General features: G+C 39.1%; 2 protein-coding genes across 3 annotated transcripts; both read right to left on the bottom strand.

The window, feature by feature from the left end:
- Window positions 1–71: 71 nt before the first annotated feature.
- Window positions 72–6928, bottom strand: manea (mannosidase, endo-alpha). Of its 2 annotated transcripts, none has more exons than XM_061742982.1 (5): window positions 6735–6928; window positions 5410–6029; window positions 2072–2181; window positions 1859–1935; window positions 72–1744 (listed from the first exon to the last, which is right to left on the bottom strand). In XM_061742982.1, the coding sequence occupies exons 2-5, from the start codon at window positions 5921–5923 to the stop codon at window positions 1111–1113; spliced, it is 1335 nt and encodes a 444-aa protein (XP_061598966.1). In that variant the 5' UTR covers window positions 5924–6029; window positions 6735–6928; the 3' UTR covers window positions 72–1110. The 2 variants fall into 2 exon arrangements, with proteins under 2 accessions (XP_061598966.1, XP_061598967.1); XM_061742983.1 differs by lacking the exon at window positions 6735–6928 and adding an exon at window positions 6405–6609.
- A 1262-nt stretch (window positions 6929–8190) lies between these two features.
- On the bottom strand, window positions 8191–24227 carry LOC133461943 (serine/threonine-protein phosphatase PP1-beta catalytic subunit-like). Its single transcript, XM_061742973.1, has 8 exons — window positions 24145–24227; window positions 20128–20259; window positions 12478–12708; window positions 12292–12396; window positions 12101–12172; window positions 10450–10601; window positions 10010–10144; window positions 8191–9909 (listed from the first exon to the last, which is right to left on the bottom strand). The coding sequence occupies exons 1-8, from the start codon at window positions 24194–24196 to the stop codon at window positions 9805–9807; spliced, it is 984 nt and encodes a 327-aa protein (XP_061598957.1). The 5' UTR covers window positions 24197–24227; the 3' UTR covers window positions 8191–9804.
- Window positions 24228–24609: the final 382 nt, after the last annotated feature.

Below are 24609 nucleotides of genomic sequence, written 5' to 3'. Positions count from 1 at the left end.
CAGAATGTCGAGATTAATGTTGAAATACAATCTCGAGAAAAAAGTCGAAATGTCGAGAAAAAAGTCAGAATGTCGAGATTAAAAAGCAAAAGGAAAAAGGAAGAAAAAAAGAAAAAAGAAAAAGAGAAAAAAGGAAAAAAAAGGTCAAACATTTTGCAAAAAGCTACAGGAGCCACTACGGCGGAGCCGCGGGTTGCTGATCCCTGTCTTAACCCAATTATTCCACCTCACTTATCCCCTATTTATCTTTTAGGCCTTTACGTTACCCAGTTTACAGCTCATCCATAGCCTTATCTAATAAAAACAACTCTTATTGTGACTTTATTATACATTGCATCGTGTTGATGTCCTTGATTTTGAAAGCACCAACAGTAAAGTCATCTACTATTAACTCAAATATTAATAAGACGCTAGATAAAGCGAATAAGACATTATAGGAAATACTTCTTAGGCCATTTCTCTTACAGCCAATAGTGATTCATCTGCTTCATTTCAAATACATTTTATGGTGTAATAAAGAAAATCCTGTCACAGTCCACGCATAGATCTGGTTTGTGATGTGAACTTGAGAAGACAAATATAAGCAGCAATGCAGTTCCAATATCTGATCAGTTTATTCCGGTGACTCATGCAACCACTTTGATACCATGACAACACACACAGCATTCATGAGACGGTGAACTAACAAAGAAAAGGAAAGAAAGGACAAAGCTGCGATCCTGTCACTCATCGGCTACCTGCATCAACAAGTTAAAGGGAGTTAATCCTTTAGCCGGGAAGGAACCTGAAAGAGCAAGTTTGACTTGTATTAAAGGCAGATGCCAACCGCCTTCTCTCCTCTCGGTGACATATTTCACTTCTATTCAGGTTATGCGAGGACAGCCATGAATCATATCTAAATGTGTATGGTCTGTAAACGACAAATAATAAGACAATAGGTGAATTGAAAGTAATTTATCTGAGACCGCAGACAACACTGCAGCCAAAATTATAATGAAGTAGTCAACTCTGCCAATCATTTGGTTTTTTATCATACAAGTATTCATCATTTGTGTTTTGTCACATTTTCTGCAGATAAAGTTACACTTTATTGTCATTTAATCTATTCGATCAGTCCTGCCATCTTCGTCGCTCACCACCAAATATCGCTCCCCATTTGCGAGTTATTTCCAGGTAGATAGTTGGTTTATTGGGCAGATAGTCCAGATACACAGTTTGACTGGCTTTAGGAACTGCCATTTCAATCTGAGTCCCCTCATGCCACTCGTTAAAAGATGTGATAGAGATGAAATCAGGCCGGGCTTCTAACGCTGCACTCAGAGAGGTTTCATAATACTTGCCATTGATGCGGTTTCGAGTGTTTTGAAAGTTCCAGGGTCGAACGCTCGTGTCAATATATCCTGGCCCCACACTTGGAATGAATATCAGGTTGTTGTCTTCACAAAAAGCTTTAATGGAGCCCCAGTTACGCTGAGTGGAGCCATAGGAAAACCCATTAGTGGCAAAGTAGGTGTAGACTCCATCAAACCCTGCAGTCACGATATCCCTCTTGTGTTTGTCCTCAACCAGCAGGGCGATGAAGATGGCGTCATACGGGGTGTCCCTGATGCTGCTGCTCTCCGTGTGTTTCAGCAGCTTCTTCCACTGCTCCGAGTTCATCAGATACGAGTCATACACATAAAAAAGTGGAAGAAGTTTGCCAGTGTTTGTGCGGTATTTGAAAAATGCTGGATGCTCTCCGTATCTGAGGAAATAGAGACTAATATTAAATAAAGATAAGGGTGCAATTAAACTGATAACACAGGGATAATAAATAAATAAAACAATGATTGCCGTGAGGAAGCACAGCCAAGCTCACTTTTCAATGATGTATTTGACATTAGTGCGCATGTTGACTTCATCTCTTCCTTTATATGGCTCAATGTGAAAAGTGACCTAGAAACATAACAAAGACAGAAAATTAGAAACACCGAGACAAATGTTCTGTTTCACTTTTGTTTTTCAACCTAATATTGAGCAACTTCCAATGACGATGAAAGAAAAACAAACTCACAGCTGTGCTTATACACACCTTAATGTGGTACCTATGTGCCACCTCCAACAACAAAGGCACAATCTCATCTATGGGCTCACCGTTGTCATCATTGGTCTTGGGAGGATACCAGGAAACAGCGATGACACCTGAGAACAGACAACAGAGGAGATTTTAGAGGAACCTGATCTCAGACAACTCAGCAGGTTCATACAACTATTTTCTTGCCCACATCAGAATTTCTCAAAAGGTTAACCCTCAAAGATTTAGGCGTATTCTGTTCTTATGTCTTAGAACTATAATCAAGAGCATGCCTTTCCCTCATCAACAATGAAAGAGCAGTGGCTGCGGGCTGTGTGCTCTACAAGCTTTATTTGATGTTTTTAGCTTCATAACATTAGGACATGTTCAACAGGGCCATGAACTATTGCAATTTTTAGCAGAGAGGAGTTGGAAGTTACTCTCATTTCCTCCTCCTCAGTTTCTTAAGCCCTTTGTACTCTTGGTTTTTTAAAATCCAACCTGAGGGATCCAATCTCAAATACAAGTGTAAAAATTACAATCAGATGTGGTCACATAATTTCAGCAGTATATACAAACAATGCATTCAAGGCTCCATCTGCACAACCAGATTTTGTTTGTTTTTGCCTACACGATGGTGTAAAAGATCAAAGGTCAGGACTCGAACCTGGGTTTAAGCCTCTGTAAATGGAGCACTGGCTCCAGAGTGGTCACATGTTTCTAGTCAAGAGTGGAGCTCCACTTTCTCCACAGTCTGCAGCCAGATCCTCCTGACGAGGCTCAGTGTAGTGCATTACTGCCTCCTGCAGTTAAAAACACAGCAATGGTCCCCATCTTTGCAGGTGGAAATTGTGTTCTTTATTTGCATGGACGTCAGGGGTCGTCAGACCCGATCTTAATTTGTCACTTGAGACATTTGTGAACATGCATGTTAGTGCCAGTTGTGAACACATGCTCTCTACATGTGATCAGATCACTCAGGTCTAATTAGGGCTTCAGTTTCCTCTGCCATGACATACGTCAGTTCCAAAAACTGTTAGGACGCAGTGTAAAATGCAAATAAAAACAAAATGCAATGTTTTCCATATCTCCATATCTATCTAACTTATATTATATTATATATATTATAATATATTATATTCTCATTGGAAAAAAAACAAAGTAGATGTTGAGGCATTTTGCCATTTCATGGGCAAATATTAGCTCATTTTGAATTTGAGGGCAGCAAAATGATTAAAAACAAGTTTTAATAGCTTTCCCTCCACTTTTTAAAAGTGTAAACATCTGCTAAGTGAGATGACTAGTTGCTGGAGTTTTAGTAGTGGAAGGTTTGCCCCATTCTTCTTCACAGTTTTTGTTTCATGATACGCAAATGTTTCCTCTTGGTGAAGAATCTGGACTGAAGCCAGGCCAATTCAGCACCTAGATGGATACAGTGAGGTTTAGTCTTGCTGGAATACAAGGCCATCCCTGAAAGAACTGCCCGTGCCATATGTACTGTACTCATCCAACCTCATGCCATCAGAGACACAGGCTTTTAAACTCAGCGCTGATGACTAGCAAGATAGTCCCGCAGCTTTCCCTTTTGCCTCAGACCATCTTAGATGAGCTTTGGCCCAAAGAAGATGGCAGTGTACTCGTGTTCAGATATGGCTACTTCTGTGCATGATAGAGCCATAAGCTGCTTATGTGGATTGCAGCATAAACTGTGCTCACAGACAGCGATGTCTGGAAGTGCAGAGTCTATGCAGTGATTTCCAGTAGAAAATCATGGATGTTTTTAAATGCACTGCTGTCCAAGACCCCAAAGATAAAAAAAAATCCAGTTTTGATCCATGGCTTTGTCCCCTGTGCACAGAGATTCCTCCTGATTCTCTGACTCTTTTGAGCTTTAAAGTATTTTGCAAATACTTTACCATTTTAATTGGTGAACCTCTGCCCATCGTTGCATCTGAGTGGCACTGACTCTATGAAACGGTCTTTTTCAACCCATTCATGCTATTGACCTGTTGCATCACTGGGGCCCCCATAAGCAGTACTCGAGTTGAGGGGGGGATGGCATCCCCCCTGAAATAAAAACTGTCAAAATCATCCCCCCTGTAAAACTGCCATCCCCCCTTTCCATCCCTTATGTCATTTCATCAATGAATGTGGTTTTACTGCTATTTCAACATTTAGAGTCATCACCAGAAAAATAACACCAGAAAAATAACTTATTTGACAATTTTCACCTGTTTCAAGTACATTTTCACTTGAAATAAGTAGGAAAATCTGCCAGTGGGACAAGATTTATCTTCTTATTACAAGCAAAAAAATCTTGTCCCACTGGCAGATTTTTCTAATTATTTCAAGTGAAAATCTACTTGAAACAGGTGACAATTTTTGTGTTTTCCAGTGATGAGTCTTGTTTTAAGTGTAATGAGATTTTTTTTTTATAAAATGAGTCATTTTAACTAGAAATAAGACAAATATTCTTGTTAAGATTTTGAGTTTTTGCAGTGATCCATTTTACTTATCCTGTGAAGGACAGAGTCATATTGATAAGTTCAGAAAACTGTTCTTTATTGTTGTGTTTTGATGTATTTGATGTAAGCCCAGTGGATATTTAAAGTTTACAGAAGGCTGCATTTAACTGCTGCTATGTCATTCCTGAAGTATTTCTGCAGGTGTTTTGGTCACTGCTATTATTTGTAATATATTATATTATTTGTAATCAGCACAAATTATCTGTCCCCATATGATAAAATCCACCATCCCCCCTGAATTATTTTTACAACTGGAGTACTGCCCATAAGGAAAGCCATCAACAAGACTGCACAAGCTGCAGAAAAGGCCTCAAGATGGCTTTGGATCATGAGGGCCATGGGTTAGTGCTACTTGGATTCAGGCTGGGAATTGATCACTTCAAGCCGGTTTGCCTGGGAGACGGGGTCTCAAATTGAAAGACCCCAAACCCCTAATGAGCCCAGGTACAGAAGTGCATCCGAGTGCATCAAGGGATGTATGACTGAATCATTCCAGCCTTTTGTTGCTCCTGTTCAACTTTTCTGAGATGTGTTGCTGACATCAAATTTAAAATGAGCGAATATTTTCCATTAAATTTCAAAAAAGTTTATCTTCTAGTGGGAATAAGATATGGGTTTATGAGCTTTGCAAATCATTGCACTCTGTTTTTATCTACATTTAACACAGCACCCTAACTTTTTGGGAACTGGGGTTATAGTTAGCAGATAAGGTCCCAGAGTGCTGTTAAGTACTACATAAATTCCAAAAAAACGGTAAATGTGAAACTTTGAGATGACAAACTGAGTGACTGATTACACTTTAGGTACAAGTTTAATTAACTTTTGTCTTACCGATGGCTGCTGTTCGCAGCTGCTGCATATGAGACTCTAAGACAGAGGGGTCCCTGGAACTGTACGCCCCTAAAGATGGGTAAAAGTTGGCTCCAACATCATCAGGGGGGCTGTGTCTTCCTTGTGGATATCCCTGAGCCACCTTAAAGTCCCAGTGTGGTAGCTGTGGATGGTCCCAGTGGATGTATTTGCCATCAAACTTGGGGTTTCCATACCACACATAGTAGAAAGCATGGAGGTAGTAGTTTGGAGGAGGGTACTTCCTCAGCGTGGCTTCAAGCTCTGCATCCCTGACAGACTGAGCTGAGTCGTTCATTTTGATCTTCTCTGGTTTTTTCTCCACGTCTCTGTGGATCTGTGGGTCATGGTTTATGTCTGGAAACAGCTCAAAGCCGTCTGGGCCGCCGAAAGGAGGGTCTTCAGGTTCGAGCGCCTTTAAGACCACAGTTATGATGAGTATGAGCAACGCCAAGGCAATTAATGTGATGCAAGTCTTGCGCCTAAACCTTGCCATTCTTCACTCAGGGCTTGAGCTTTTCCACGGATCATTGTAGAGGCATCAGTGTGGGACAAGTGTTGGAGGTGGTGCCATTCAATCTCCGTCTGAGCTTTTGTTCAGCCTGGGGGTTTGAAGATACAAGTGAGATGCGTTTTATGTAAGGGTAATAATCAACAATCTACTGAAATAAGAAAACTGACATGGGTAACGTGCATAACTAATTAACCACAGCGTATGCTTAGTATTACCATATTGATAATATACAATTTTACTTTAGAAAACGTATCATAACAATGGAAAAAGACATATGTGAGCGATATCTGAAGCCAAGACAATCTTCTGTAATGGTAAAATATATGATATAAAGTATTGTTGTATATATGTGAAGATTCTTTCTCGAGATATCGGATTGATTACATTGACAAAACCTGCTTGATATGACATTCAAAGAAGTTTCCAGTTATTGTTATTTCCATAAGTGAATAAATTCAGTTACCATATGCTGCAGCTCTAGTTCATGTTCCAGTAATTTAAGGCAAAATAACTAATTACATCCTCAAAACTTAATACAAGCACATAAATTATGCTATTACTGTATATTAGATGTTTGACAGTTTAGTTTGAATGCCCATTTAATAAATCACAGATTAAATATTGTCTTTATGCGCTGTCGTATTTTTTTTACTAGAATGAGGAAAACAATAAAAAAACGCAACCATGCAGAGCTGACAGCTGTTGTTATATGATTATAGCATAGTAACAGTTTAAAAATGCAGTTAAAGCCTCTTACTCTTATGAAACAATGTTACAGCTATGACAACTCTACCTGCTCTGAACTTTACACTTGTCAACATCGGTCATCCTGCATTTACATTCACACATGTCGCTCGCTAAGGTAAAGCTGGGACATTAAATAGATTTTTTTTGTTTAAAGACATCAGTCTCACAGCTCAAACGACTCTTCATAAATCATTTTAGCTCTGGGCTACTTCCTGGTTGAGCAGCAGCTGCTGCGCCTGCGCACTAACCACTGATTTGACCCATCGGTCAGTGCCGCCGCAGAGGCCGTTTATCTGGATCTATGTCGCCCCCACCTGTTTGGAGGGCGAATTACACATTTCAATCTTGTGCTCTTGTTTTGAAAAAGTTCTCACTAGTGTTAGTCTTGCTGCAGTATTTGCTTCAGCAGCACAAGTAATGCAGACTACAAATCAATCAAAAATTAAATGTCTTGGCTATCAAGCTTCCTGTGCTTTTTAAATGGAATAATCAATTACATATTAAAAAAAAAGCTTTATAACTGAGTTTGACTCATAGTTAGGCAAGGTAAGGAAAGGCAAGTTTATTTGTATAGCACAATTCAACGAGTTAATTCAAAGTGCTTTACATCAACATTAAAAGCAGCAAGACACAATTAAACAGTAAATAACAAATAAAGTGAATTAAAATGATAAGAAAAGAGGTAAAATAATAAAAAGCACATGTTGAAAAGTAAGGGCAGTAAAGTACAGCAGGTATATATTTATGTTCATTGGCTCCTACCATAAGCTTTTGATAGCTTCTCCAGGAGACCAATTCACATGTGTGTGTGTGAATAAAATAAAATGGTCTTATTTAGAGTACGCCTCAGTAAACAGTAATGTTAACTTGTGGGATATTCTTAGCTGATTTTATACGTAGGGGTCTTGTTAACATATTTTCCGGATGTTTTGACATTTAGAATCACTTCTTCAGTGCATCCAAAGATCATTCATACATATATTGACTTTAAATATTGAAGAATTACAACCACATCAATCTTTAAGATGCAGAAAAGAGAAGAGAAAGCCTTGCTTTGATCACACCTACTACATGACCGCTAAGGCTTTGAAGACACTGAGGTAGCAGCTGCAGACAATCAGACAGATTTATTATTAGAGGAAAAAAGCATTGTATCATTTTATGGTATTGAAACAGTTTATATTCTCAGAACTCAGGTTCAGGTTTCAGAACATCATCTACTACACTCTTCTGTTTAAGAGCGGCAGTGTGTTTTGCCTTTGCTTGGGTATTGTCACCTCCACTTGGGTGTTTTCTCCTTCCGCTGATCATCTGGCTGTACTGGGGGCCAACGCAGACCGCTCTGAACTGGGACACTAAGCATCTAAAAGGTCAAGTTACCTGATCTCCTTAACCAGGTCAGCCCAGAATATTCAATTAAACCACTCCTCTGCATTTCATTGATTTCCAATTCCATTATTCAAAACACAAAATAACACAAAGTTTAGGTTCCATCCATTTTATTGAATGTATATACTTTCAAACAAACTTGTACAAATTGCAAAACAACTTTTGATAACACCTTTTTGTTTATCTTACCTTCATTAAGGAAATAAATTAAGTGAATTCAAAGTAAACGATGTGAATGGAGAACAAAGTAAAAACAACAGACACATCCAAAACAACAAAGCAAATAAAAACAAAAAGAAAACGGTAAAAGAGGCAACTATTTTCCTTAAAGTTTTAACTGCATCTGCAGCAAACCGAAGTTGTGACATTCACCAGATTTACTGTTGCTAAGGGTAACTGTGGTACCTCATGACAGTAACTGACTGGCGATGTAATGACAAGCCCATCCTCCTATACTTTTCAAATTTACAAAACATGGGACGTGCAATATTTTGCGCTGTAGTGCAGTATTTACACACCAGGTGGCAACACAATCACCCAGCCTTTCTAAAGCAGCCTCGACTTCCACCCACATTCACCAGTTTTCACACCCTGAACCTCAACAGATTGGGTGATAGGAGATTAAGGCTGGCAATTCACTCCAAGCTTCAAAAAGCAAACTTTTTTTTTTCTCTCGGAGTGCTACATGCTCACTGCACTAAACAGATCTAAGATTATGGAGGATTTTGTGAGGCTTGTCTTGCATTACATTTTTAATACTTGATAAGTCCGATTCTTGCAAAACTACAACCAAGCGTGCCACATTTCTTTTCCTTCAGTCTCAGATTTACAAAGCACAATTCTATAAACACGTTTACCTGCTGCTCTGAAATCCATAACTGTCTCATTAAAATCAGAGTAATCAAAAACTCTCGGCTCTCATATCAAAACAAGAAGATTAGTCCAGGGGAAATTCTCGTTATTAGAAGGAATCATAAATAGATTAAGGAAGCGCTCAATACCAGCTTTGTCAGTAAAGCGGCGTGTTTTTCTGTGTGGGAGTAGTCGAGGCACAGAGAGGGATAACAGAGCAGAGAAATCGATGCCCAGAGGACGTTATGTTCAGCTAAATCACGTGCTGTGTGATTTAGCATTTATATTCTTTTAAAGCTGGTATGTTCACATTCTATGCAACTAATGGAGGGATCCACAAAGGTTCAATATCTAAAGTTTATAAAGTAATAAATGTTTATGTTTGTGGATTCTGCTCTGCTCACAAACCATAGTCCTAAATGAAACACCTACAAAGGATCCTCCCTGTTTCTTGGGAGGTCAAGGCAAAATAATGTTCAATCTGGTTTATCATTTCCGAACAACTGAAAGAGATTTGTTGTCTCTCCGTCACGTCACGTCTTTACAGAATGCAAAAACCTCAGAAAATCTCACATAGCATTAGAAGTAAAACCACCAAAAAGACTGTTAATAATATAAAAAATCTGAACAAACAGGCAAAAATAATGATAATAATAATAAAACAGACTGGTCACAGCAAAGTTATGTACACATACACATTAAGAAAAGAGCTGTCAGTGGAATTGAAGAGGGAGTTGGGGAGGAAGAGGAGAAAGATTTGGGCACCTAGATAAGCCCAGTATCTTCACTCTACAGCGGGTGTTTACAGGGGTTGCCTCAGTGGCAGACCGGGGGGGGGTAAGACGGGCTGGGGGGCAGGGGTCATGGCTGAGGGTTCACCTCTTCTTTGGGGCTTGGGCGGTGCGGGGTGGGGTGACGGGCCTGCCAGCATTTACGCCGCCATACTGGTACTTGGCCTTCTTCTCCGAGGGCTTTAAGATCTTAAGAGACAGAGAAAAGCAGAGAGTGAGTGATGTTTTTCTTTTTTTTCCCCTGAAATGACATGAAAAATATCACATGCCCTAATAGATATCAGACTACCTGGAAGGAGCACATGAGGGATTCATCAACACTCATCATGCCGCCTGCATTATCGAACTCCCCGCAGTAGTTTGGAGCAGAGAAAAGTGTGACCAGTTGGCGTTTGGCAAAGAACTCATAACCATCCTCCACAACCTGTTTGAAGACATGACATTACATCAACGCCTACGGCGATCAATACCAAGACCAACAAATCCTCAGCAAAAACCAGAAACCAACCTTCTCTGCAAAGACTGACCACACAAAACCACCTACATGTGAATCAATGTATGAAATAAGATCTGGTCCATTTAACAGGAACTCATGAGCACAAAGTGCCTTGTCATTCTGGTTTGAAAACAATTTCAACAGAGAGAAACGTACGCTGAAATGAACAAGTGCTTGTATTTATGAGACATGATTAAAAACAGGAAGGTCATCTTATTGTCATTCCTCATTACCTGATGGGCTCTGCAGATGAGGTCCAGGTCATGGCGGTTTAGGAACTTGCTGACCACATCTGCCCCGAAGGTGAAGGAGACCCCGCGGTCGTTCTCCCCCCAGCCTTGTACATCCTTATCTGGATCGGACCACAACAGGTCACACAGCAGGCCTGGTGGACACGGACGGAGAGCAGAAACTGAGAACAGCACATATAAACCCAGGGAGCGTTGAAAAGACAGCGTCAATGAAGGAGACACAGAAGACCCTCTCTCACAAAGTGGCGAGAAACAAAACGTAAACACTTGGAATTAACAGATTTTCTGTATTAATTAGCTATCAGGTACATTTATTGAACATAAACATTGAATATTCACAGTGCTGCTGACGAAACTAAAGCTCCGTTCACACAGTCAGTTCTTAGTCAGAACAGCAGAACACTTCATCCCAACATCCATCTTGGTACATAGGAACAGGGTTGTAATGGGGCAACATGAGTCCTGTGTGAACTGGAGTCAATGACGAATAAGGATTTTCAACAGGACAATTTTAAAATAATTTAAAAAAAGAACATCTATTGCAGTAGTTCAAACATTAAGAATTTTGTGTACACATACATTCATATAAACATTTTAAATTAAGTGATTTCAGAGTTTTTTGTCAAGATGAATTGGCACTAGCCTAAAAAAAGGTAATGTGGTGCAACCATGATTCATATTAAAATAAATTAATTTCCTTAACATCTTGACATCTTTTTTCTTTTACAAGTTTTCAGTATTATACAAAAATGGTTGTTTTTTAATGTTCGCGCCACATGATATTTCCTAAAATGGACATCAGTCAAACCTTGTTTGTATATTATGATGGAAATATAAATACAAATGTGTTGCAATCTTACACACTACAAGACACTTCAGAAATCATGCCAGATAAGGCAGAAGATTGATTTAAAAATATTTAGAGTGATTTCAAATACGTTTTCAAAACAAGAGTCATGGTCGGACGGTCGCACCACATGACATTTTGACGCTTAAAACAACAACAAAATCCCAAATAACTAGTATTTTTTGTAAAATTCAAGTGAGTCCATATTTGGGACAGGTAGTTCATATATCTGGTATTTCTTTTATCCATTTAAACCTGCTTTTCAGAAAATATAGGCGTCACATCATTGACCCATAAACAGGTGCAATCTCTAAAACAAATCCCTCACAAGGATGTTGAGAAGAGGCTGGACTGACTGTCACAAAGTTAGTAACTCAACTTGAGGCACCAGTTACTGCTTTTAGCAACGTGGAGGAGCCTCCACCTGCTGCAACCAAGCTGGTGTGGACCTGTTGATGCAATGCTCTAATGAGAGCCATTCACGCAAGATATCCTACAAATGGGTCTGAGCTGAAGTGAGGAAAGGTAAAAAAAAATCTTCCCAAACTCTGTACGGGTTGAAGTTTAAAGCTCGGCTTGTTTGGAGTCACAGGAGCTTTTCCCTGCTCTTAACCCAAAAGGGTTCACTTATTTTTTTATCACCTGCTCTGTGACTATTTAATGGGTGTGTTCAGTACGGACATGAGAGATCATATCACTTATTTTAGCAAGTTAATGCAGGGAATCCTTTAGTTCCAAGGTCGTTACACTTTTTCTTGTCTTTGCACATGCAGACTCAAACAATACCTGTGTCAGGCACATCTGTGGGCCTCATGATCCTGCGGATCTGCTCCATAGACTGCAAATCAGGTGAAAGCCCTGAAACAGGTGAATAAAACGGTTGCTTTACACTGTAGATTTGGGGCAACAGTTTGAAACATGAAGAGGCAACAGTTTAAAGGTGTAGTAAAGGAATGAGAGCAGGTGTTACACCTCACCTCCGTGGCAGCAGAAGATCTTCTCATCGATAATAGCGGCGATGGGGAGGCAGTTAAAGCAGTCGGTGAAGGTCTTCCATAGCTTAATGTTGAACCTGCGCTTGCCTGGAAACACGTAGAAACCACACATTCTCGTTCATGCGCTTCTGAACTGTGTTTGTGCAGCTTGATTTTCCTTCCACTTACACTCGTCATAGAAGCCATAAATGCGGTTGATGGAAGCACACTCGTGGTTGCCCCTTAGGAGGAAAAAGTTCTCTGGGTATTTGATTTTATAGGCCAGCAGAAGGCAGATGGTTTCCAGGGACTGCTTCCCTCTGTCCACGTAGTCGCCCAGGAAAAGATAATTTGCCTCTGGAGGGAAGCCGCCATACTCAAACAGCCTCAACAAGTCTGTGTACTGCCCGTGGATGTCTCCTAAAAACAGTGTGGGAGGCAAAGGGAACAGAGAGAAGACAAGGCGTCAATTTGACAGTTTAGAAGTTTAATCTTGCAAATGGTGGAAAAAGAAAAAAATGTGAGTAAAAGAGGAAGATTACTAAAAGCAGCAATAGGATCTAAACACACTACACTATAAATCAACTTCAGATTTTAACTAACGTTCTAGTTTCCACACAGGTAAACACCTACTTCTTTACCTTTGAAGATGTGATATTAAGAACCGCGCCCGAGTTCGTGAAGGCTGATGGGGACACATGAGCGTGACTGTGATTTAATGAAGCTGCATCAACAATCCGAAGGACATTTATACAAACAAGAACCGGATAAAAGTCCACAAGATCAATGCTGTGGGCCAGGGGAAATCAGCGACCAAGGGAAAGAACTTTCACAATCCAGGTTAGTCACGAAAATACAGCGCACACAACTAACATTAATTTGAACAGTTCTCCCAGGATTTAGGGTCGACCTCTTCTATCTGTGACATCAGTCAGGGAGTGATGAGTTGGAGCTGCTCTCACGAAAGCCCAGATCTCTGCAGTGGAGACTCACTTCATCACCCAGCCAAGACCTGCTTCCGTTTATATCTCTTTGCGCCATCTTAAGAGCCGCTCTAATTTGGGCTAAGTGCTCCAGACACAGATGACTGAAGAGAGCCCCACCAGAACAGGACAATAATAACCGGCTTTATGGTAACCAAGAAGGAATGTTAATTTATGTGCCACACTCTTTTTAAGGAAATGCTTCATTACGAGATCGCACCAAATACAAATTAAAGTGAAGTAAAAGCCCTTGTTAAGCTACGCAGCTGTCTGGCCTTGAGATTAAACTGACCAACAAAACGGTTGCTTCATATCGAGGTCGTGAAACTAGTCGGTATTTCCCAATTTCACTGCGCCAGTCACATTTCTATACACCAAAACCCAAACCACGACTGGCATCAAAAAATAGATGGCTACAAGCCGACACTTATTTCTGTATATATGCTAGGACGCAAAAGCACATGTTCCTTGCAAATGAATGAGTTAAGAACTATTCTGACTGAAGTTTTGGTCTACCTTATACTCAGTGCTCCTCGTGCCCTTGGCCAGTTGTTTTGAGTATAAACCATATTTTTGCTTTCCTATTTACCCCCTCTCCCCGGGCACGCAGCTTCAGGTTGTTTAACATTGATGCAACTAGTGACTCTTTTTAAAACATAGCTTAAATTGATTATCTGAAACCGATTTGGAGTTTGCACAGGAAAGTGATGATGAGCAGTTAAATGGCAACGCACGCTGAACTACAGAATTAGAACTAGATACAGAGGTCATGGCACAATACAATAATTCTTGCTTGTGTCAACAGAAAAAGAGAAATGGACACAACACAATCACAGCTGTCCATATGAGCTACCAGTGTTTGCTTTGAAAAAGAAAAAGGTATTGTAGGGGCAAATTCATGCTTGAAACTACATGTAAACATATCCTGAACTCTGATATGACAGCTGGAGGTGAGTGAATTGCAGCTTGAGCAGGACTTAGCAGGGATAACTCAGTACTGTGGTAAAACATGGGCACACTGGATTATAAAACACTCCTCTTTCATTCAGCTTTGCAGCTGACTTTTATTGTCATTTCATTTTATATAGTCCACAGTTCCCCGGTGGCTGCGACTACCTTTTTATCAGAAATATATTTGTTACATCGTATGTTTAAAGCACTGTGGTGGGTAGAAAAACATCTGATTTTTCAACTAATATCTGGTTCCAGAAACTGCAGCTCAAAGCAGTTTCACAGCAAGTATCCCCTACTTCACAATCACAGCTGCACGGCCAAGTTAGTGCTATGAAAGTGAAGTTGTGATAAATACTTATCTTACAGACTCTGCATGCCCTATTACAAAGAATTATGGGATCAAAGTGATTACACCCTTAATTTAACCCATTTCTGCAGGGTTTAACAGCTGACAGCAGCTGTGTAACATTCCAGGATGAAGAAGTGGGGAGAATTTCCATTCATTTAAAATGAATAAATAATGCAAACCTGTGGTTGTTCATAGATGTGTTTTACAAGCCAAAAGCATAAAAAAGATTTTATCTTAGTCGTCATACAAGGTAGAGAAATAGAAAATAATCTGGGAAACCCTCAGCTATATACTAAAAACAATGCATGTTGGAGCATTTGTTTAGGTATAGCTAGAAGATGTCTAATTTGATGGATAAAACTTCCCTTTTCAAAATGAAATTAAAAATGTGAAAAGAAAGAAAAAGAAAATTACATTTTCATCAGATGTTATGGTTTCTGATTTTCAACTTCAAGTTTAGCTCACCCAGGTGCACAGATGGCCTCACATGTAACATTTGTTTGGTGAACCCTTCACATATTTAGTATTTAATCATGTTTTTAGCTCTCTCTTGAGTGTAGCGAGTGAGCTCTTCTCTCTGTGTCAAGGCGGGGACTAGGAATGGGCGATATTTTACCGTTCACGATAAACCGTCAAAAAAATTCCCCACGGTAAGAATTTGTAAATTCACGGTAAAAAGGATAAATTCCCGTTGATGACGTTTTTGTGTAACAAACATGGCGGATCTGAGAGCGAGGAGCTCGTTGTTAAACGAGGCTCCGGCTCCAGCTCTGGAACTGGTTTGGATCTAAAAAGAGTGACGAGGAGCAAACATCATCTATTATATGCAGAGTCTGCAAAAAAACAGTGAGTGCAATTTATCAGGTTGTATTTTTTTCTACTTTGTGATTTTATAAGCTAGGAAAACTTGAAGGACAATGGTACTTTTGCTGTTTGCACAGTTATCCCACTGTTTAAGCCATGCAGTTTGACTAAATGTCGAATCTGTTCTTACATTTCAAACTTGTTTCATTTGAGTCATTACAGTTTTGCAGTACAGGTGTACTAATTTAATTGGTTTTTATTAATTCAATTTAATTGGTGTAGTTTAGTAGCATTTAGTATTCTTTTAGAGCAGTGATTTGGGGGTTCCAAAGACTGAATGTGGTGATAGATTTATATTTACAAGGGTGGAGTTGAATTGGTTTTTTTTCTATCGTCATTTTTATCGTTATCGGGATAAATGCCAGAAATGATCGTGATAAATCTTTTTGTCCATACTGCCCATCCCTAGCGGGGACACACCAACCCGACAACCGACCATCGGCAGAAAAGTAGTGGAACTGAAAGTCGGCTCCCGTTTCCCCGAGTTGTTCAAAAAATGACTCCTGGACACACCGACCCTACGCCAACTGGAGCATACTTTCTGCGCATGTGCGAGGCGTAATACGTCCCCATAACTGCAGGCAGCACTAATCTGTTAAGTCGCCCAAAAAGAAAAGGAAAGAAGAACAACCAGAAATGAAGGATGACTCTAGTCTAGAGTTCTGAACAGAGCCCGATGTCATAAGTCAGTATTATCATTTCTGATAGAAGTCAAAAATTATCAAAAATACGATTGCTAATAATTAAAATATATTGGATTTCACAACACAATCAAACACAATCCAAACCGATGCCACAATAGAGTGTACTGTAGTGTCTGTGCCATTACTGTTTAGTAATTTTACCATCGTCATTTCCGGTTAACTCTGGATGGTTAGTGTCTGATTCTACATGTCGAATTGGCCAAATGAACACGGACGCAGGCGGACGACTGCACAGGACACACCAACCCAACTTGAGTCACGACCTCGCCCGACTCCGTCCAACGGCAAATAACCGGTTCGGTGTGTCCCGGCCCTTACACGCACATAATCAAGATTAACAGGCCCCTCTCGTCTCAATGCAGATACATCATCTCAATACATGATCGCATGCAGAGCTTCTTGGGGTACAACTGTTGCCACGTTACTGCTGATGCCTGCTCCAGATCGTTTAACCAACCTCAGACTGCCTGTTCTCACTGAAAGAACGCAGAAAAAAGAGCCCTTGCTATTAAATTATCATTACAATGAGAAAGCACAGCAATTATCCTAAACAGGCTTTTTCAAAGATGCTGCAATGTACTAGAGACAGCAACCATGACAGCATTTCTCAGTGAAGGTCACTTCTTATTGAATTAAGTGGATAAACCTAAATGTATGCAAGTATAAATGAAATGTATATCAGGAGGGTTGAACGAATAAAATATAATCGAATTGTCTGGTAAACCACTGACAGTCATATTCTACGATTTAACAACTTAGATGGGGAATATATGGAACCAATCTACCCTGAGTCTATCCGACAGATTTGGAATCTACTCCATACTCTTTAATCAAGAAAATAAGAGACTTCTTAATTAAAAGGAAAGCTTTGCAAGTTTCCAAATCTGTCCTAAATTAATGCCTGGTTTCCCACATAAAAACTGATTGGGTGCTGCGATAAATTGATTTACTCACAGTGGCAATCAAGAGACTTCTTCTACCAGAGGAGGACAAACTCCCCAGACGTTTATAAGTTTAAAACTGCACTTTAAAAGCAAGTGTGAGACTCAGATTAAATGTTTGTTCTGCTGCTCCAGTACTTTTAGTGCTAAGATTACCCGTCATTGTTCCATGGACTGTGTTTCATGCTGAGCTGGAATAGAAAGTTTAGTTGTAAACTGTTTCTGCCTCATGTTAAACATAAATGAATAGTACGGTACATATGGTGTAAACAAAACAAAAATAAATCCAGAACAAACAAAAAACCTTTTCTTTTTAATCTTATGTAACTTCTTAATAAATAATGTGTCCAAAAATAAATAAATACAATCATGGGACTGGAAATACTGAGGAAAAAAGGGGCAACCACAAAGTGGCTATAATGCAGTTTTTCCTGGTTAAAGATGACTGGCTTTATTCTGAAACAAACTTTTGAACTCTTCCTTCGTGGAAAATGCACATCAGGCTCACTTCAGTGAGCTGATTTGAGGAGAACAAACGTCTGCAATTAGCAGGTGGTTATACAGGATAATTGTTATAAAGTCCAAGTTAAGTGGAAACTTTTGTGGCTTTTCAACCAATTCAAAATCGGTGCTGGTGCTAGCCTGTTGCAAGAGCCAGTTCCAAACAGGTTCTACAAATAACTGGCCTGCTTTTCCGCTGGTTGGTGAGCACCGGAGAGCCAGGACCCTACATCGTTTATTACGTCAACAAAGCGGAAGCAGGAAACCCGTCAGAACAATAACAATTTAGTCTTGTTTACGTTTCTTCAGATTGTTTGCGATTTGTTCCTTGCATGTGCTTTTTTACATCATATTTCAAGTAAAACTCTTCGTCATGTTTTTGCCATCTTCCTAAAACCAAGTACATAAAGTACAACATGTGTTTCTACTTAACTGGATTGTTATATTGTGCACATTATACATATGTTTAACTGTGATCTGGAGTTTTGAAGTTGTTGCGGTCTCACACCAAATGACTGAAAAGCAACAGGGGGACACAAACCACAAAACTTTTACAGCTTTCATATGCAGTTATAGCGAAAACTTTTAGCCCCCAAGAAACTACATTTCCTAAGAATATTGACTAATTACTGAAGTATCTAGAAAAGTATACTATAGTTAAGCATAGTAAACCATTACCTTTATTTAAGGACCAGAATTGGTTCAGTTTTGATGATAAAATTAATGTAAAAAAGTAAAGAAATCAGTCTATGAGATAGAGGAACATTAAACATCATCTGAACATGAAAGGCTGTCGTGCTATTCAAGTTTTTCACTGGTTTAGGAACCACTGAATGTTATTACAAAGAACAAGGAAAAGACTGCGTTAAAACAAACCTGGATGTGGTTGAAGGTGAAAAAATATGTTATTTTTTTCTGAACATATTTATTTTATAAAGTCCGTGCAATGTTATTTTGTTGAATTATGCACTACACTGCATAATCTAAATGACAATCTGCATTTTTCAGTAAAGAACCAACTGCAGATAATTATAACCACAGCGATTCATGCTAACAATATTTTGTTGTTGTTTTTTTGTTAGCCAAAATATTGTAATCTATGTAACTGCAAAAACAGCATAAACATTTTTAAACAACTAAACTATAAAGCCAAACGGTTGAGATTAAAGTTTGATACCGAGCTAACACAGAACCTAATCTAAATAATTAAGGACATCCATTGCTTGGTCTTCATGTTCACTGCTGGTGCTCAGGAGGCCTGGCATCAGGGCAGTGGGTTACATGCAGCTCATCGGCCGCGGGTTAAAAGTTCAGAAAAAAAGGAGGTTAAGGAAAGCCCATGAACTTTCCCACAGTGATAAATAATACCACCTCAAACGTGTGTACATTTCAGAATCAAGCATACATGGAAGAGCTCATTTGGGGATTTTAAAGAGACAGTTGTTTTTTTGCATTTACTACAAAACAGATCACACTATGTGATAATGATACGGTCAGTATTAAACATACTTAACAGTTTCAAATGTGTGTAAAGGGGGAGACTGGTATCCATGACACCCGTTAAGGTTTTCTCTCAGAATGGCAAATATATTCTGTGAGTTGTTTGTGATGCTACACTTGAGGAAAGACATTAAGTATGCCAGTGTTTGCTGAGATACGCAGAAGCCAGCCAGCTTTTTTAGCTGTTGATAAGAGCACACATGTGAATGTGGGCTTCTTTGCTTGTTTTGAAACTCCCTGAATTAGACTGTGTCTTTGCCCCAGTGGTGTACAATCTCTGTTTATGTAAGTATCCAGCAGCAAAGTCAAAGGAAGAACAGATACGTAAATGTGGTCCTAGTTGTATAAGTGTTACCCAGCCTTGTTACAAAAGAAACTCTTGAGCAGCATCAAAGTAATACGCTGTTGCTTGAGGGTAGGAAGACCAGATTTTGTGGCAAACTCTGCTCTGCTGAGTGGGAGACTGCCCTTGGTGCTCCCAACCCTTCAAAGCCAGAATGTACCTTTCTGCATGAGCTGCTCTTTAAAAATGTAAATGGTCCAGTTTAAGATTTGTGGACATCATTATGACAATGCTCAAACACACACACACAGTACTTCTGAAACAAATTACTGGACCAGAAAGAAAGCTGAAAGAAAACTTCAGTTTTTAACTCTGTAGATGTGCTCTATTATTTTTCTCAAAGCTATAATTAAATTGTCCTTTTGCATTACAATTTGAGGGGTAAAATACCAAAAAAGAAGCAGCGTCAATTAAAGCAATAGGAGGAAAAAAGTAATTTGGTAGGTCCTAAATATCCTTCAGTAAACTATATTATATTTTAAAGGTTATTTTTGGATTATAAAGTTTATTTTAATTCTTATGCACGTATAGCGTATAATTCAGAAGTCCAGCAGAGTTTACAGTAGGACACTACTGGACATTAGGTTGCAAAAGACAGAAATCATGAGAGAAATTGAAATAAAAATAGCAAGAAAGGCAGAATATGGTGAAAAAAATGTACTAAAACAAGGGACTAAATTAAAAAAATTAAAAAACTGACCACAAATCTTCAGGGGGGCCTCAAGCTCCAGCAGGATGGGCTGGCTGAGGAAGATCTCCCTGGATTTGATGCAGAGGCCCCGAACCTCTGCCTCTGTCATCTGGACTATCTTCCCCGGACGACATCCTCGCACTGGTGAGAAAAGAAAAACTATGTCAGTGTTTCTGATATTATTAGTTAGTTCTTATGAAACAAAACTGAAAGTCCCCTGTACCACAAAGTTCATCAGATGAATGCAATGGCAGAACAACTTTCTAACTCAGAGGAGCAAAATCTTCAAATAGACCCACAAAGCCATCTTATAAGCTGATGAACTGGAGACGTTATGATTCCATAGCTTTTAACCGCTTAAGTCTCAGCCATACTTAAAAAGGCCACTGCTTACGCCATGAGAACAGCCCGCATCTTCAGCAGCAGAGTGGTTTTACTGCCTGTGTACTTACACTGTTAGCTTAAGCCTACTTTGCGGCCACAACTCAGATTTATCATATAAAGCTGAAAAGAAAAGCAAGAATTGTCAACGATGGTGAAAGTCGGCTGAAACAGGGAGTTGCACGAAAATTTTAAATTCATCAATCCACCACGCTTTATTTGTTGTGCGCTTTTCACACAGCTGACAGTAGCATAAATTACAAACTGAGCATGTAAAAATGGTCAATAGTAAATGGTATGGGTAATCCTGAGATTTAAAAGAGTGTCCCACAGAACCCTAGATAAATAGTTAAATAACATAAAAACTAACACTGAAAACTTTTTTTTTTTGCAATGAATAATAATAAATAAACTGATGAGCAACTCCACAACTCAGGAATTATATAACTAATTCTATATCGCCACACAGCTGGACGCCCACTGGAGTCTATTAAAGGATGGCAGAGCCCAGTGAAACAAATGCATCGTACTCAGTGAGGAAGTTTGCTGACACCCTTTTTCTATTGCCTTTTCGTTTCTGAGAAATGACATAATGCCAACAGGAGCAGTTAAATTGGATTTATTCTTTCACAATTCTGAAAGCTCAGGGAATGCTTTTCCAAGCATTTATAAATACAGACCCAAATAAGAGTACTAACTGAAGAATCTCTTCAAACTCTGTCTCCTTAGACATGTAATTAAACCAAAGCAAAGAGCAGTTAAAGTAAACAGGGAAAAATGGGTCCTTGCAGAGGATGATTCTCACTGCCGTAAAGCATTTGAGGGCTCCACCACCCTTGCTGGTTTATTACTTATCCTTCATCTATCGCGTACTTGAACAATGTGCACTGCATGAAGCATGAAATTGCAGAAGCAGGACTCCTTTCCAGGCTTCATCAGAGCAGAGTGAGTTAAGCCTGGATGCTTAGCCTGCTCAGCTTTAACACGGAACCTTTTGCGGTTTGCACTGGCAATCTGCAGGCTGGCTCTTTTAGGAGAGATTATGTTCTTAAGAACACTGAGGGGCAAAGGCTGAAATGAAGCAATGACAAGGATTTGCAACCATCATAAACTGTTGCACTTCTCTATGTGAGACAGCACACATGCAGCCGTGTGACTGTATATGTATCCGGTCAAAGTTACACTATGTCCTGTACATTTTTATTGCAATAACAGAGGTGTGGACATTTCTCAAATTTAGGATGCAGCACTCAGTGGACATGAAAGATTCTGAATTGATACAGTGATAGAATTTAATCAGAGATTTGTGGCATACACAAAAAACTTGGCTTATTAATAATGATAATAATAATAATCTTTGTCAGTATTTTTATTGGTCAATAACACATGAGAGTATTTTTGCCAATTCAATGGGCATGATTGACCAGCCAATGAAACTCAGTATGGGTGTAAATCATATATTTCATAAGATATGACATTGATTAATCTGATGAAGATTTGATTCAGAAGCGAGTGATCGAATGCTGATTTTCAAAAAATTGCACCTTCATGAGATTATTGTGAATCCACATCTAGAGGGTGGAAGCAGGACAAAGATACAATTTCCAGTGCATCATTTAACCACAACCTATGCATGAAAGTGGCCAGTAAACATGATATGTTACACGACATATGTGATTTTGTTTCAGAATGGAGCAGAATATCAAAAAGAAGTTTATTACAGATTCTGAGGCCCTTCATTTTTTGTATATTTTCATTTAATTTACATTTAATCTGTAAAAAACAAACCTAGTGGAAAAACATGAGTCATATTGTGAGTGTTTTCCAGCAAAAAGATAGAAAATACAAAGTTAAACTCTTAGAATAACACAGATGTGTCTCTCACTTTTACTATATATTTCCACGATGAAGAACTGAATAAGGTCTGTTAAGATTAAATATTATAATTTTATTAGTTACTTAAAGTCCCATTCCTCAGGAATGGTTAAAGAGTTACTTATCTCCAGTCGTTCTGATAACTTATACATCCAGGACGTTATCAATTCCACTTCAGTGCTCATTAACTAGAATTACCGTATCCCTTCAGGCACAATTTGACTTGAACCGAAATCTAACAGGGTGTCAAATAATTCCTCAGAGGCAATTTTGTGATGGAAGGCAGAAAAACTGATCTTAAACCAACGGCTCTACAAAAACGAAGTATCCCATTAAACCTTTAATTACACTTGATTGACAAAAATTACTTCATCCATCCACTTGCTATATTTGTTTAACCCTAGTCAGGATCACAAATAGCATCATCATGGTCACGTTACACGTCTGTCAGGTAAACAAACACACAAAATCTTCTGCCTAAGCCCAAAACGAAAAGAAAAAAATCTTGACCGTCTCAGGTAAGAGAGGAAAGTATGCCAAGGACATCTGAGTTTACCTTAGTGGTCTGACTCAGAATATCCCTCAGGGGAGCAGAAAACCCCTTCTCATTCTCCTTCTCCTTCTCAGGAGCTCATGTAATGTCACCAGTAAAGCATTAATGCAGATCCTTCTCCATGCTTGTTTGTGAAGAGAAGATGTGTTTTTGTGTATGTGGAGATGCCAAAGGAACTATGTTCCTTCCCATGTGTAAGTATGTATGCATGTATAAGTATGTGTGTGAGTATAATTACAGTATATAATTAATAATAATATGGTTATTTAGCAGTGTGAGTACAGTGTGTGGATATTTATAAACACAGGTTAAATGATTATTGAGTGGGGGTAGGACTAAATAAGTTTACACTTCTTCCTACTCCTTTTTTGGCACATGTAAATCAAGATAGCAAGTTTTAAAGGATGAAATTCTTTGTTTTGTTTTCTTAAACTTCTCATGAAGTGTTGTTTTTTTTACATGTACAAAAACAAAATAAATCAAATCAAATGTTAATTTCTAGTTCTAGTTTCTAGTTAAGTGAGCACGAAAAAGTCACTTGTGAACCAAGTGAGAAATAAAAAAGGTACAGAGCATAAACTCTTAAGCACTTAAATAGTATGATAAAGACATCCAATATCCCCTTACATAGGTAAATATATATACTGCTATTTGACGCACATTTCCTCACAACAAAAGCTGATTTATTGGTCAGGTTTTACTTTAGTCTCCCTCTAGTTTATTTATCTTAAACGTGTTAACTAGACTGTCTGTTTCCGAGACAAACACATCCCTGCCCCTCCTGACTACCAGCCCTTTCTGCTAAATAAATGAGCCCAAAACCACCCGGGATTTACTTTAATTACACCTTAAACACCACGGCCTGATCAATTAAATGCCAGGAGTAGCGCTGGGCAAACAGCTGTCAGAAACATGTAGGCGTAGACTGTTTATAAAGCCGGATTTATGGTTCCGCGTTAAATCGACGCAGAACCTACGCCGTACCTACAGCGTACGCTCTGCGTCGGTGTAACGCGGGACCATAAATCAGTCTTCAACACGACAGGCGGCTAGCGCTAGCCGAGGCTAGCCTGGCGTCAGCGGCGGGAGCTAACTCTTTCCTGCGGTATTCCAGTCAACCGTGACATTACTCTGAAACCCAGGTTAGAGACACTAAACCTCAACCGTTGTGGCTGTGTCGATATATTAATATCGCATTACTTATCAGATAGTTGTACCTTCTAAGAGCCGAGAGATGAGGCTATCCACGTTCAATTCACCCTCCGCCATCTTCACACTGGTGCTGCTCAGAGGCGCGGGGGCGATACTCCCCGCGGACACTAGGGGGTGCTGTTGTGGAGGAAACCTGGAATACATTATTTTTATTATTGTTTTTTTCTAAGCATATGCATTTTAATCAGTACTCAAGTTGTAAAAAAAATCAGGGGGGATGGTGGATTTTATCATATGGGGACAGATAATTTGTGCTGATTATAAATAATATAATATATTACAAATAATAGCACTGACCACAACACCTGCAAAAATACTGCAGGAATGACATAGCAGCAGTTAAATGCCTTTAAGCTTTAAATATCCACTGGGCTTACATCTAATACATCAAAACACAAAAATAAAAACAGTTTTATGAACTTATAAATATACGTCTGTCCTTCACAGGATAAGTAAAATGGATCACTGCA

This window comes from Cololabis saira, chromosome 16, assembly GCF_033807715.1.
Source record: "Cololabis saira isolate AMF1-May2022 chromosome 16, fColSai1.1, whole genome shotgun sequence".
Classification (NCBI taxonomy): Eukaryota; Metazoa; Chordata; class Actinopteri; order Beloniformes; family Belonidae; genus Cololabis; species Cololabis saira.
This window is presented reverse-complemented; position numbering and strand designations above follow the sequence as displayed.